The sequence below is a fragment of the Condylura cristata genome, unplaced genomic scaffold (genome assembly GCF_000260355.1).
Source record: "Condylura cristata isolate star-nosed mole 26May11 unplaced genomic scaffold, ConCri1.0 scaffold00025, whole genome shotgun sequence".
NCBI classification, from domain to species: domain Eukaryota; kingdom Metazoa; phylum Chordata; class Mammalia; order Eulipotyphla; family Talpidae; genus Condylura; species Condylura cristata.
Genome location: NW_004567126.1, coordinates 27,723,653 through 27,738,632, shown reverse-complemented (window position 1 = coordinate 27,738,632; position 14,980 = coordinate 27,723,653). Strand labels below are relative to the sequence as shown.

The 14,980-nt window shown below is 43.0% G+C and overlaps 1 protein-coding gene across 1 annotated transcript in view; it reads right to left on the bottom strand.

Annotated features, from left to right (window-relative positions):
* The window catches only part of SAFB2 (scaffold attachment factor B2), a 30,283-nt gene that overhangs the window by 13,847 nt on the left and 1,456 nt on the right, over window positions 1-14,980 (bottom strand). Inside the window, exons 2-11 of the mRNA XM_004689325.1 lie at window positions 14,889-14,976; window positions 10,490-10,554; window positions 10,205-10,405; window positions 9,006-9,068; window positions 7,756-7,783; window positions 6,334-6,844; window positions 5,860-5,909; window positions 5,236-5,336; window positions 1,238-1,387; window positions 1,035-1,147 (exon numbers count right to left, since the gene is read on the bottom strand). Of these exons, the coding sequence (XP_004689382.1) occupies window positions 1,035-1,147; window positions 1,238-1,387; window positions 5,236-5,336; window positions 5,860-5,909; window positions 6,334-6,844; window positions 7,756-7,783; window positions 9,006-9,068; window positions 10,205-10,405; window positions 10,490-10,554; window positions 14,889-14,976 (1,370 nt within the window). The remainder of the gene's footprint in view (window positions 1-1,034; window positions 1,148-1,237; window positions 1,388-5,235; window positions 5,337-5,859; window positions 5,910-6,333; window positions 6,845-7,755; window positions 7,784-9,005; window positions 9,069-10,204; window positions 10,406-10,489; window positions 10,555-14,888; window positions 14,977-14,980) is intronic.

The following is a 14,980-nucleotide window of genomic DNA, read 5'->3' as shown; positions in this document are numbered from 1 at the left end:
AGGAGATGAGAGAGAAAAAAGTCTTCTCCAGAATGTCTTCCCTTATAAAAAAAAAAAAAAAAAAAAAAAAAAGCAGAAAGTTCTACAGTATGAATAGACTGCAAAATGGAAGTAAATTATGTAGGCAATATAAACATAACACAGTCTTCTGAGAACGGCATCATATCGGTCTACCCCCTCAGAGAGAGAATCCTAGTTTTGAGACAAGTAGAAATAGTTAATGACTGCTCTGAAAGAGATATCTGTTTCCATCTTGATTACAGACATAAATCACCTTCTTTGTAAAAACAGTATCTCAGATTTGTGGTTCCCAATCCATTCTGTGAATAACTCAGGATAAATTTACAGGTACACTAAGATACTTTAAAATTTGAAGGCAACATAGTCATACTTGCTATCTCTTAAACATTCCTCAAACTACAAGCTTGAGATCATTCAGTATTGCATCATGCTGCATTTCGTTAGATGGCATTTGGTCAGGACAGACCTCATTAACATGGGTCCGAACAGGCTATAATGGCACAGCCTCAGTGTGGAGTAGGTAGTACCAGCTAGATTTGTGTACATAATTCTTGCTACATTTGCACAAATTATCTCATAACACATTTTCCAGAATGTGTCCCTGTCACCAAAGGATGCAGGCTGTTAATCTTTGCAAAGCAAGATTTAGCAATTGCTACAATAAAAAGCAAGAACTTTAAGAACATCAATGTAGGTCAGGAAAGGATTCCAAAGTTTGGGAGGCCAAGTAAGGGTCTAGAATGTTAACAATGAAATAAAAAGTATTCTTTCATTCTGTGTTAGCAAGCAGGCTACTAAGACAGCTAGATAGAAACACTATGTATCAACTGAATTAATTTATTAAAGTTATATACCACATCACTAGGTATCTTGACCGAAAGCTGAATATTCAAGTGCAGCAAGATACAAAAGGAAATTTAAGTGAGGAGCTAAGTGAGTCTCTCTATGGAAAGGACACATCTGCCCTCCTCCCAAGAGAAAGATTAAGAAAAAGGTTTTTAAAAACACTTTACTTTTCAATTTTGATCTCCACAGAATGATGTCTGTCAACGCTAGATATTTTTTCCTTCTTCACTTCAAACTCTTTTCTGTCAGACAGCTTTTTCCCAGCAGGTTCGTTTTTGGCCTGGAAACAGAATATGGGTAGAAATGGTTCACAGACCAGGTCTTCTCAGCTGGGGACTTCCTGAGTCACCAAAGACAAGAACTGCCTCACCTTCTCTACGGAGATCATTCTTCCATGCAGCTCCGTTCTGTGCAGATGACTGATACACTTTGTAGCTTCATCAGATGTTGACATGGTGACAAATCCATAGCACCGTGCCCCCGGACTACGGGCGTTGGTGACCACTTTGGCCCCGACAACCTTCATAGGGAAATGACACTCTTACCTTCTCATACAAGTCACCGTGCAAATTTTTCCAAAATTATTAATAGTTCACTGGTCATCAGAGTCATTTGCACTAGTTTTTAACTTCTCTGGAAATTGCTAATTCTTCTCAGTTAAATCCAATCAATCCTGAACTACTAAAATATAATTATTTTTGATATGAAATAAGCCTTTATAGTATGAAAAGACAAACAGGCAAAGACAGACAATTCAACTTCACAATTCACAACTTTCCAGTTAACTAAAAATCCTTCACATTCAGATCATTTCCTACAATTCCACTATACCCCAAGGTAGCTGAGGAGTTACCACCTCAGAATGCACCACAATTCCTGAAGGCCAAAGCCAAGAACATGCTGAAGAAATCACAGCGAGGCTGTCTACTTAGTCAGGACCAAGCATTCACCCTCCTGCTACCTGAAACCACTAAAAGCCTGGAGAACAAGCAGGCAACAAGGGCTTTCAGGCAGTGCTGTCAGGCCTCAGGACAGGGAGCCTGCAAGAGGAAGCCCATGCCACAGGCTTATGGCTGCCCTGCTTTACTGTCTGGGGTTAGCTTCCAGGTCTCAGGCAGGGAGACCAAGGGAGCCAGAATCCCCAGTAGACAAAGCAGAGCTCAGAACACAGCGAGATCAGGTGGAGAGAAGACAGTATCAGCGAACAGAGAGTTGCACAGCACCCCCCGAGAGCTAGGAAGAGGACTGCACAGAAAGCAGAGGAAACAGGGCCTCCCTAGTGGCACAGGGGGGAAGATGCATTACTATCAAGCTGGCTGCAGTCACTGGAACACAGCTCCATTCCTGGCCAGGGAATGACCCACAGGGAGCAGACCTCTCCTGTGTTAGCTGCTCCCCTCAGCAGTGGATTTCAATATATCTGCCTGTTCTGCTCCCCACTGTCTCTGGTGGGTCCTTTCACACACACACACACCCCTACCTCTGCCTTTACCTCAGTTCTAATATGTATAAATAAACCTTAAACAAACAAACGAACAAAAAGCAGAGGGAACAATACCCGGGACACCCAGGGCTACAGGTGGTTCACTGTCCCCATAGTAAAACAACCCCAAAGAGCAAGCCTGTAATTCATCAGACTGACTGCCAGGATTCCATAGGTCTGAATATTAGAAAAGCACCCCCCCCCCCCAACTAAAGCGAATCCAGCAGGACTGATAAAGCCGAACAGCCTCTGGAGGAAAGGTAACTCAGTTGTGTCCTAGTCAAAGTTTAAGAACAAATAAAGAACAACTAGCACCCAACAAAGTGAAAGTTACAATACAGCATCCAATCAACACTGTAGATGGGAAAATGAGGGACTGTGAAGACAGAAAATCTTCAAAATGAAACAGAAGAGAGACTAAAAAACAAACCAGAGCAAGTGAGTTGTGGGTGCCTTCCACAGCCCCTGAAGGCAAATCAGCACAGAAGATACTTAAACAAGACCAACACACCTCATTGCAAACTGCTGCAAGTCAGAGCTAGCGCGAGCTTCACAGGCAGCTGAGGGAGAAGAGAGTACTCGGCAGGCACAGAGGGAAGGACAGCCACGTGGTGGAGACAGTGAGCAGAGGCGGGGCACCAACCAAGCTGCCACTTTGTAGCCCAGGGAAAGGGGCTTTCAAAACAAACACCAGAAAAGCAACTTTTCCAGGCATACAGAAAGAGCGAGAATTCATCAGCCTTGCCCAAAAAAATATTTGAGGGAGAGCTAACAACCCATGGGGAAGTGGAAATGCTCGAAAAGAGAGCTACAGCACCCAAAATGCGAAGCATGTAGGTGATTCATTATAAACCCATAGGTTTTTTTTTTCTCTGATTTGTAAATCTCTCTGCAAGTTAACTATTTTAAATAGAAAAGCAAATAAATACAAGCCAATGATGTATGGTGTGGTTTACTGAACAGAAACAAAAGGTACGATGCAAGTATCACAAAGGCCGGGCAGAAGGCTGGCTCCCTGATATTGGGTCTTGTACCCCTGTAAACTTCGTAACGTCATTTGTAGACAGATTATGATAAGACATGCACTATGACTCCTGAAAGCAACCAATTGAAAAACGCACAGTGGATCAGCGACAAGTCATTAAAAATACTTAATGGCCACACACAAACAGAACAAGGGACCCTGGCAGAGAATACAGGGAAACCACAGTGCCAGAAGGGAGATGTGAGCCCTGACACACCAATGCTGTCCTCAATGGAAGGTCTCGAAAGAATCCAAACAAGCGAAGCGGAGCCAGCTAGCCAGGGAAGAGCAGACAGTGACAGGCGACTGCTCCGCTCCCATTTCGGGGCCAGTGGAAGAAGTCATCTCCCTCCCGGGTCCTCAGGGCCCTCAACAGTGAGATGAAGACGGTGGGCGCTGGGGGTTGCAAGGAAGAGGAGTCCTCTCTAAGCTCCCGGTGGACACGACCCGCAAGGCTCTGGCGGCTGGGAGGGAAACACACTGGCAGCATCCTGACTCGAGAGCTCTCCAAACAGAGCCAGGGGCCACAGAGCTCTCTGCTGAGAGTGCAGATGTCACTTCTCAGGTCAGAGATGGGGTTTACACGTCTCGCCTGTCCTTGAGGTTGGGAGACTAAGTCAGCTTAGGCTCATCCGCCCCTTGCATCAAGCTAGTTAGCCTGCAAGGACACCAGCTACGCCGACAGGTAAAACCCACGAGTAGACACTGTGAATGTCTATCTCCAAGCCTGCCCTCCTTTGCTCTCGATGCCACATAGCCGCCTGTGATTAGTTCATCCGAGTTACAGAGCCTGCCCCCACCATGGGGCACCTGCAGCCTTTGTCCAGAACTATGCTCTGATCACTGAGGCACCTCCCAAGCCTAAATCAGATCTCTTTCCCACACTCACAACACGTGGAGGAACTTTCCTTACTGTTCTTATATAGCATGTCCTATGTATGCTCGTTTCTTAAGTGATGTTTTTACCAGCTCTAAGATATATGACAACACCGACCTTAAACAGCAGGTCCTGGAATACTATTTTATTAAATGTTACTCTTCTGGAACACTAATGAGAAAAAACCCTGGCAATGCTGAAATAAACGTTCCTACTACAGGACCTGGTTTCGGTGTATGCTGTTTAAAGTTGTAAGCTGCAAGAACTTAGGATGTCAAGTGAGGATTTACTGTACCTGCAGTCTTCTGCTTTGTAATCAGTGCCTGATTAGAGAAGTCAACAAAAATCACGGAATGACTATGTTATATGAATACTGAATACTTCGTCTCGGAGCTGTCTGCTTAAGTCACTAAAAAGGTGACACAGACCTGAGCTAAGGAGTGACTTGGAAGGCAGCATCAGAAAGTCATCAAAAACTCGACGACTCCTCAGCATGGCGTCGCGTGCACTCTTCTCAGAGAGCTACGCACATGCTCCCCCAGCCCCAAGAGCAGGGCAGTCTCTGTGGCTCATAAAAATGCTTCATTCTCTAATTCCAGGACAATGGAATAGTTTTTAAATGTCCTTGGAAAGCTTCTGAGTCATCGTATTTTCCTCTTGCCCCTATTAGCAACATGTTAGCTGATTTATTTTTAAGCCACCATCACACTGTAATTAAGATGCCAGAAGGGGGAAAAAACCAACATAACAACTTTAAGTTTCGCAGTGGTCTAAAGACATTAGTTTCTTTAAGAACTCTGAATCATACGGACAGTCAGAGTGATGTACACCCACCTCCTGAGCCACATTCTGCATGCTAAACCCCTGCTACATGCGCGACCCAGTCTTGCCTCAGGAACCAGGCATGCCACCCCACTGTGGGCAGTGCCCCCAGTGCTATGTTTCCCCCTTAAGCAGAAATAACCGAGGTAGGGAGACCATTACCTTTCCGTACTTGCTGAAAAGGTTCTTCAGATCTGTCGCTCGAGTTGTGGAAGACAGGCCACTGACCCAGAGGTTCCGGCCAGAGCTGCTGCTGGCACGACCTGCGGCGGGGGAGGCTATCAGGCAGGCCGAAGTAGACCCACTCCTAACTCTGTGCCACCTCCAAGCCCAACAAATCCAGCCTCCACTCCTGAGTCAAGAATTTAATGCCCATCAATATAATAAACAAGCCAAAGGGCAAAACGTCCGCATCACAGAGACTGCATTTCCTTACTTGAAGAATAAACATGCCACAAGGGACAAGCTGAAGAGCCCTTTGATGCTCAGTTCTCAACCAAGAGAGCAGTTTTTAGAATTCTGTCACCTGAGTGTTCGAGGGGCAGAAAAACCCTCTAATAGGATTCTCACTATCTCATGCACAACAACCACAGCAAAGACATAAAACACAGAAGCTTCCCATTTAAAGCTAGTCTCTCAAATACATCAGGTAATGAATTCTTACAATACGCAACAAGACAAAATAGCAGATCCAACATGTGGGTGTCTGTGCTCCCTCCCTGCCGCCCTCCTTCCCAAAAGAAGGGATCCATAGGTGGCTCCCCACCATGTAAGTTAAAATCATACCTTTTTCATCTTTAATGATTGGCTTTATATCTTTTTCTTCCTTAAAAGAGCTAAAGACAAAAGTTAATGTTACTCATACAGGAAAAAAATGAAAGAGAAATAAATTAAAGTATGATATGTGCTAAAACTTAATACCTACCAGAAAATTAGTCTGAAATAAAATTTTAAGACACCTTTGCAAGTTTATATTGGAAATCTGACCCCCCAAAATACAATGTCAGATTTTCTTAAGTCAATTCGATTTAGCTGAAGATAACACTTAACGATTTAAGAACACAACCATGGTAGGTTGAGAAAAAGAAAAGGAATTGAATCACCCAATAAAATACGCAAAGAGAAATAAAACATTCTTTAGAAGTAAACTACAATTTCATCAGTCTGGCTGGCCAATTGCAGAAAAAACAGCTTATGTGTGTCATTAAACGACCAATGAAAAGGAGATAGCGTCTGGTCTAAAACTGAGAAAAAACAAACCTCATTTTCTGATCAGCGCCCTCACTGGCTGAGGACTCTTTAGGAGCCGGAGGGACTTCACTACAAGCTTCAAAAGCAAACTTCTTCACGTCTTCTTTGCTATCTCTGGGTTCTGGGCTTGAGGCTTCCCAGGGCGCTTCCGAGACCTCCTCGCTAGAGGCTTCCGCGTGCTCTGAGGCTTTACTACTCTGCTCAACTGGCTTCTCTAGCCCTAAAGGCTCACAGTCCGTCCTCTCGCCATCGCCTGTCTGCTCCACGGGCTCCCTTTTCACTACCGCTAACAGGGTGTCTGCCTTGCTCCACTGAGTTTGTGCTGTTGACTCGCTGGTCAAATCTAAATCACCCTCCTCCGGATGGGCGCTGTCAAAAAGGTCCTCTTCCTCCGCAAGCTTTCTGTCTGGCCCCACGCTACTTGTGTCCTGTGCAAATGGCTGCTCCAGCTCGAAACCTTCTTCTTTTACTGGCTCAGATTTACAAGTTTCCCCCAAAATGTCGAGTATTTTCTCATTTTCTACGGATTTAACAGGAATAGAATGGCACAAGGTTTAATTACCAGGGAAATAAAGCAATCACAAATGCGGAACTGGCACGGCTGCCACACTAACACCAAGAGAACTGCTAGCTACACAGAGATTGGAAAACCCGAGGGTACACAAAATTACACTAGTTACACTACCTGCACTCCAACCGACTGCTAGAGCAAGCCTCTATGCTACATGGAAGAGAAAAGGCCCCCACAGATCAAACACCTACAACCATTTGGCTGCTTCTGACAGTTTTCTTCATGTTTCTGTTCAAGTCTGGGTCTTCGCCTTATTTTCCCAATGTCCAAGGTGCTGAATCGAATGCAATCACCATTCAATGACAGCTCAATTTCCAAATTTCTTTGAATTTCTTTTAACAGAACAGTCCAATATGAAAACCAGAAACTCTTCCGACGGCAGGAGATAAATGCAGTCCAGAAGGGGAATAACATGTTGGAAATTTTCACGAAGAAACTCCGTTTCCTCTTCTGGAATCCAGTCACTTCTCAGGCTCTAAGTGCCCTGACCACCGATTTATCCTGCCTTAACTGCATTAATCAAAATGACTGCAGCAAATATCACAAGATCTGTTTCATGTGTAGAAACACATGGAAGAATCACAGGGGGAAATTACTTAAATGCCACTCTACAAGGTTAGAGAGGAAAATAATCACTACATCTCACCAAATATATTTGACCTCCAGAACCAGAACGGCACTTCCACAGATCTGGTGATACGAATGGGTTTCCAATCTCTGATCCTTGTACGATCTGGATTGTCCACCATTAAAATAATTTACAAGACCGTAACACAGTTTAAAATATTTAGACAGTTTGGAAAAAAAAAAAAAGTGGGAAAACTTTCAAACCATAACTGTCGTGTTTCTCTTATCAGTACCTGGCTCCAATAGAGGTTCTTCAATATCCTATTTCAAAAAAGAAAAGAAAATATACAAGGCACTTTTAAAATCAGGCAGACGCATTTCCTCACTAGATACAGCTTTTGATTACTTATGAATAAAAGACTATTTCAAACAACTTTTTCTACTCAAAACAACTGAGAACAGCTCACTTTGTCAATTTCTCTCTGGCAAAAGCAGAAGCAGCAATAGCCTGCCTAATTCTCCCCACCAAGTGCAGGACCCATCCCAAGTCTGTCGACCTAACAGACTCTGCAGCTTCCAGTCAAGGCGGAAGTCACACACTGTCTCATACATCACACCAATTTTAAAAGCAATTTCTCCAAACATAAACTGATGGTGTAACTGGAACCTATTAAAAATCATCTCTCTGGGCCCTCCCTGGTGGCTCAGCGGGTTGAAGCACAGCACTGAGAATCTAAAGCCGGGTTAAAGCACAGCTTCCGCATGAGTTCGATTCCCGCCTGCCCTGGAGGTGACCACATGGCGTGGCAGACCTCTCCTGGCCCGCCCGCTGCTCCCCTCAGCAGTGTACTTCGTCGATCTGCCTGTTCTGCTCCCCACTCTGTCTCTGGTGAGGCCTCTCACCGCCCCTGAGCCTCTGGCCTGTACCCCAGTTCTGTATGCACAAATAAATAAATCTTAAAAAAAAAAAAAAAATCATCTCTCTGCAGCCCCACCTTTACCCCTCTTCCACTTCATCAAGTTCTCCATCCCAATAGCAAGCCACTCTTCCTCTGCCCCAAGGCCATCTTTTCCCTTTCATTGGTTTAACTCCTGACCTGAAGAGCAGATGTCAATATAGACCATTACTGTACCTGTAATCCCCAGGCTGTACCTGTCTGATCCAATCTCTTATCCCTAGCAGCTAACTTAGTTTCCATTTTCACTATTAAAAAATTAGTCAGAGGCCTCCCTGGTGGCCCAGGGGTCAAAGACAGTGCTATCATGCTATCGCCAGCCACTAAAGCACAAGTTCGACCCCCAGCCTGCCAGGGAGGTGACCTACAAAGTACAGCAGACCTCTTCTGTCACTCCCGCCACTCCCCTTAGTAGTGTATTTAAGTCAATCCATCTGTTATGCTCCCCACCCTGTCTCTGGTGAACCTCTCACCCTCTAGCCCTCACACACCTCTGGCCAACATCCCAGTTCTTGTATGCATAAATATATCTTAAAAAAATTACTCATGTAAAGTGTGCGGTATGGCAGAACCAAAAGATAACTTACAGGAGGCACTTTGAAGTCTAATGATGAAGTCTCCAAAGTGTTTTGGAAGCCTGCCCCATCCACCTGAAAGAAAAAAAAAAGAATCAGTTTATGGAGAGAGCTACATATATCAAGGTCAGCACGACTCCACTTTTCAGGCAACATACTGATCTATTACTATTCCTTGATAGTGTCTCACTATCTACAAGCCCACTATTGGATTATGGGCCTTGTCACCTGCTCTAAACATACCAGCAGCTCTGATGGCAATTAACAACTGGGCACTTTTCTTCTAGAATGCTTTATTTAAAAGTAAACAATTTGTTCTATTTTTACTATTTACCATACTACAGAAACTTGAAAGCTTTTTACTTTTTAAGTGAAATACAAAATATCCTTCCTGCATTTCTCTCCTTTTCTAGATCTGAACCTTATGCCTATATACCTCCATTAGCCAAGAAATTAGAAACAAAGTTCAGGCTCTAGAAATAATTAACTCAAGACAGGATAAAGAGAGAGGTCAAGTTATTCAATGTCTGGCTTTTGTGACCTTTGACCATTAAATTTTAAAGTCCAGTCCTTCAAGGGCAGTTTTTCCATTTCAAAGGTATGATGTCTTAAATTAATAAAACCAAAGTAAAATGGCCGGCATGACAACTCAGTAAGATTAAAATGGGATGGCCACCACAGAAAACGCTACATCAAATCACTAGACGTGAGAAGGTGGGAAAGTGGCACTGCTGAGTTTTAAAGCCTGCATCCTGTTAAAATGGACCCTTTAATGAGAGGGGTTCTTCTGGGAGACAACCACCTGTCTTTCTTCACTGTATTTAACTTTCCTATATATTTATCTAACCTTGTGCATAGAACACATTTAAAAAAACAGAATAGGATCATCTAAATAAGACCATGAACAGTTTTAGTTTTTAATGTCTATTATTTTTCAAAAGAAACTAGCTATATGGCAGAAAGTGTCTACAAACCATTTATGAAAATAATCATCCAGCACTACAGAGAAGTGATCCAACAGTTAAGATCTGACCTAGGTCAAGTTTACATGGATATAATTTGCTAACAAGATTTTGAAACCAAATAAACGACTCATAGAGAATGGTGATTTAGCTGTCTGAGTTGGTGCGTTCTTTCTGTACAAATAGCACGTAAACACTGGGAGCCATAAGGCTGCGGGCACCCTTCGACCATGTCTCCAAGTTACCTACAGCATGTTCTGTGAGCTGGGCTGGGATTTCTCTCAGCTGTGCAGTCACATATTCTTTGCTGTCACACAGGGAATCAAGAATGCTGTCGGGACCATCCTCCCCAAAGTCTGGAGCGCTGTTCTCAACTTCAGTTTCTTCTAACACACTAACATCCATCATGTCTATATTCTGCAAGCTCTCCAAACCCGCATCCACATCCTCCTGGAGAGAAGAATGAAAGCTGTCAAAGACCAGGTGGACCAGGACAAAGGTTCTGCTTGCCACCTCCACAGTGATGCCACATACCTGCCCGTCCCTGGAATCTTCTTCTAGGCCGTTGTCTTCTGCGCCTTCTTCCTCTGTCTTTTGTCCTAATTACAGAATAAGTGTGTAAACATAACGCAGGTTCTGACCTCATTTGTTTATGCAAGATAAACAACCTTGGTGAGAAGACATCAAAAGGAAACTAAAAGTTCTATCTACAAATTTGTCTCAACTGGAATGCAAAAACCTAGGATTTCTAACAACTGCCATTATGATTTTGTACAAAATATTTAAAACCTTTAAATAATTTCAAAATCACAACCAACCAAGACAACTGCCCCAAAAGTGAGCAAGGGACACAAACAGGCACTTTCCAGCAAATTAAAAAATACAATGTCGGCCCTCCCTGGTGGTGCAGCGGGTTAAAGCACAGCACTGAGAAGCTAAAGCCACTTCCGCATGAGTTCGATCCCCGCCTGCCCCGGAGGTGACCACATGGTGTGGCAGACCTCTCCTGATGCGCCCGCTGCTCCCTTCAGCAGTGTACTTCTTCGATCTGCCTGTTCTGCTCCCCACTCTGTCTCTGGGGAAGCCTCTCACCGCCCCGAGCCTCTGGCCTATACCCCAGTTCTGTATGCAAATAAATAAATCTTAAAAAAAAAAAATACATTGTCCAATTAGTAAACTAAGAACTGCATTTTAAAGTAACACACTGGATCACTAATTTCCTGTTTCACCCAACATCCCATCCATTTCAGTCAGGCCACCTGCCTTTCATTCTGCAGCTCAGGAACTTTGTTTTTTTTTAACAAATAAAAAAACAACGGACACCCTAAAGTCAACGGGTTTTGTTGACTGTAGAGTTAGTGTTAACTGTTTCTGAGGGGGTTGGGTTACAGGAGAAGAAGTAGAGTAAACTTTTAGACTGAAAAGTTCAATCTCTGGGCCCCAGGTGTATCAAAGCATTAATATGCATGACTTTACTCCAGAATGTGTGCTAAAATGTTTGAGAAGAAATAAAAACTTAGGCATTCATTCTCCCGATAAGTATACACAGAGCAGCCAAAAGGGAAACAATAATGGCAATCTTGTTCAGTTGTGAGACCACCAGTTCCCAACAGGGAGAGTTGAGAGGTAACATTTGGATGCATTTGTTGCCATGACTGAAGGGCGCGCCAGTAGCAGCTAGAGCAATGTGACTAAGATGCTACACCAGACAGCACCTTAATTTAGGGAATTATTCAGTCCAAACTGCTAACAGTGCTGAATTCATTAGACCACCATACAATGTCTTACCATGAAAACAACAACAACCTGGGCCCTCCCTGGTGATGCAAAGGGTTAAAGTGCAGAACTGTAAGGCCAGACAGCCACTTCAGCATGAGTTTGATCCCCAGCCAGGGAGCTGACCCACAGGGCGCAGCAGACCTCTCCTGTCTCACCGCTGCTCCCCTCAGCAGAGTACTTCAGTCTGCCTGTTCTGCTCCCCACTGTGTCTGGTGAATCCTCTTACCCTCCATTCCTCTGGCCTGTACCCCAGTTCTGTATGCACATATAAATAAATCTTAAAAAAAAAAAAAACCCAAAGTCAGAGATACTGCTTTTATTAAGAAAATGTGTGTTTGCATACATCCAAATGTGAAGGTGCATTTGTAAAATTAGAGAGCGTTATGGCCAGGGCAGTTGTAGAGAGGAGATTATTGTCATATGTTGCTACATTTGAAAGTATGCCATCATCATACTTTCTACATTTTCCAAATTAACTCACACCATTTTTATAATTTTGAAAATTAATCATAAAATACTCAATCTGCAGTGCTAATTATGTCTTAAGTAACTCATTCACCATTAATATCAAGAATGGCTCAAAAAATGCAGTTTTCTTACCTGTCAGGCATGAATCTTCACCTTGTATTGCTTAACATTCCCCACCATACTAGCAGGTCTGTCATCCACTTAACACAGGAGAACCTGGGTCAGCTCCAAAGCTGGGACTCAAACTCGGCCGCCCACTTCCCATTTTATCTAAACACAGCCCATCCAATTGAATTACATCGTCTAAAATGTTGGGTTATGCATACAGGATGTAAATACCAGATGCAGACCAAAAACCTTTGCCAAAAAGCACCCTCATGGGCCTTGTCCAGCAGACAGGCTTGCAACCCCACCAAAGTAGGCTCTCACTGCCTACTGAGGCTGAAGGGTGGCTAAAACCAGTTTGTTCCAAAGCATAACCAAATTCAAAACAATCCCTCAAAACACACAAATTGTTAAGTCTTCAACAATGTGATTAGGTAAATGAGGGAAGAGAACTCTGGCTGATTTATAACAAAATTGTTTCAAAGACAGTATAGCTCTAACACTTTCACTGTTAAAAGGAGCTAGTTACTCGTGAATTGCCAGAACTGGAGCTACTTTGTGACAGTCTCTGGAAACAACTAATTTCACCTAATCACTTGTATGTAACCTAAAGGTCCTACTACAATCACGTCTCCAGGAGGGTCCAGTGCTCCATACGATTAACTAAGCCCAGACACCACTGATGGACACACAGGGGAGACAGACCTGCAGAGATGTGTAGCCCCAGAGCCCAGACCACCTACTTTTCCTCTTAGTTTTAAAGACTTCCTTGGTAAAGGAAGAAGGGACCCTTCCAATCTCAGCTGGAGGTGTACTGACATTTTCTTTATACCAATGGGCCTGTTAAAAAAGCTTTTTCTGACAAAATGCTAACAGATTTGCCCCAAACTTTACGATAGACTTTCAGGCAGGTATTTGAAGCACTCAGCTAAGGTTTTGTTTTCGTAAAGATACGAAGCTCCCTGTTAGGAGGTAAGAACCTCACAGATTTGAAGCTTTGAAACAGTTTTACATGAACATCAATGTAATATAAGAAGCTTCAACCTCACAATTATTCAAAAACAAACGTTTAGGTCATCAGTAACAGTGGAACACAGAGGCAGTCATATGTTTCCTACTAGAGTTCTGCCTCTCAGAGTATTCATTAGGACAATCTGTCCTCAGAGCTGAAATTTAGAGTTGTGTGAGAATCAGTAGCGCAGGAATGCTTTAAAATGAAACTTACATTTCTGTGTAATTTAATTTAAAAACATAACCTTTTAAAACATGCGTAAATTTTAAATAAGTAAGCTATGGAAAAGCTGTCTCAGGAAAATTTGTTTAAATGTAAACTGAAATTAATGAAAATATTACAAACTATTTTTTTTTTTTTTGGCTTTCTAAGCATTGTGCTCCATTGCTTGAATCCAGTGCTTCTTCAGATAAATGACATGAGAGTTTTCATGTACCACCCATAAAGAAAACAGGTCATCACACAGAACCTTTGAATTATAACATATGTAGTCTGGTCTGTATCACTATAATGAAGGTGACAATGAGGGCGGCAAGGTTTCAAACCTTTATGGAATTAAAGGTTTTTGCTTCCAAAAGTGATTATCAACCACAAGAAGGAACAAAGCGTTGATACACTACAACACAGATGAAATCTGGAGCACATCACACTTAGCAAGAGAAATCTGACACAAAAGGCCACATATTATATGGTTCCGTTTACATGTAATGGCCAGAACAGGCAAGTCAGCAAGGACAGAAAGTCAATCAGATGCTGCACAGGAAAAGTGGGATTTCCGATAAGCACAAAGATTTCTTTCTGGGGTCATGAAAATACCCTAAGATTGACAGGGATAGTTGTACAATCTTATGAATGCACTAAAAAAGTACTGCTTACACACTTTAAACACGTGCATTTTATAGTATGTTGAATTATGTATCTCAATTAAAAGTAAATCAGTGTCAGGCTGGATGCAAATACCCTGGTAATCTATTTCAGATACCAGAGAAGTTGGGTTCTATTCTGTCTTGGGATGGCATTGTTCTCCTTGTTATAAGACCTACTTCTTACACAAGGAAGAAAGCAGAGCAGGCATGTTATATTTAGTTGCTCAGACTAGCTAGGGCAGCATTAAGAGTGTGGTTCACTCTAGTTCTTTTTAATCCCAACGACAGAGACGTTTCTGATATAGCAGGTGCTCAAATGACATCATTTAATAACAATAACTAGGAAAAAAAGCCATCCCTGCTGACAATGAACTAAACTACTATGGAGTTCCTGGCTCCTCACACTTCACATTCACTTTATGCCTCAACTTCCAAGTCTATCTGGACAGTGGTAAGGGAGGACTCACTGTATGTATTTTAGTTTTACTCTGGCACATGCTCATCCCTTTACTTCTCCCAGAACCATGGACAGAGCTACTTCTTAGGGTGTGAAGAGCAAACCTACTTGTTAGGTGGGGGCGAGTGACAGTCATGTAAGTTCTCCTGGCCTGGAGAACAAAGGAAGAACACTAAAAAGAAAAAAACAGTTGAATAATCATTCTGAACAGTCAGGCCCCAGCCAGCAAGAAGTCCAAGCGGATACCTTTAACACATCTCTTTGTCGTCTTCTTGCTTGTGGCTTCCAACACGATGCCAATTTCATCAGGATCCTGCCCTTCTTCCTTAACCGCCTAT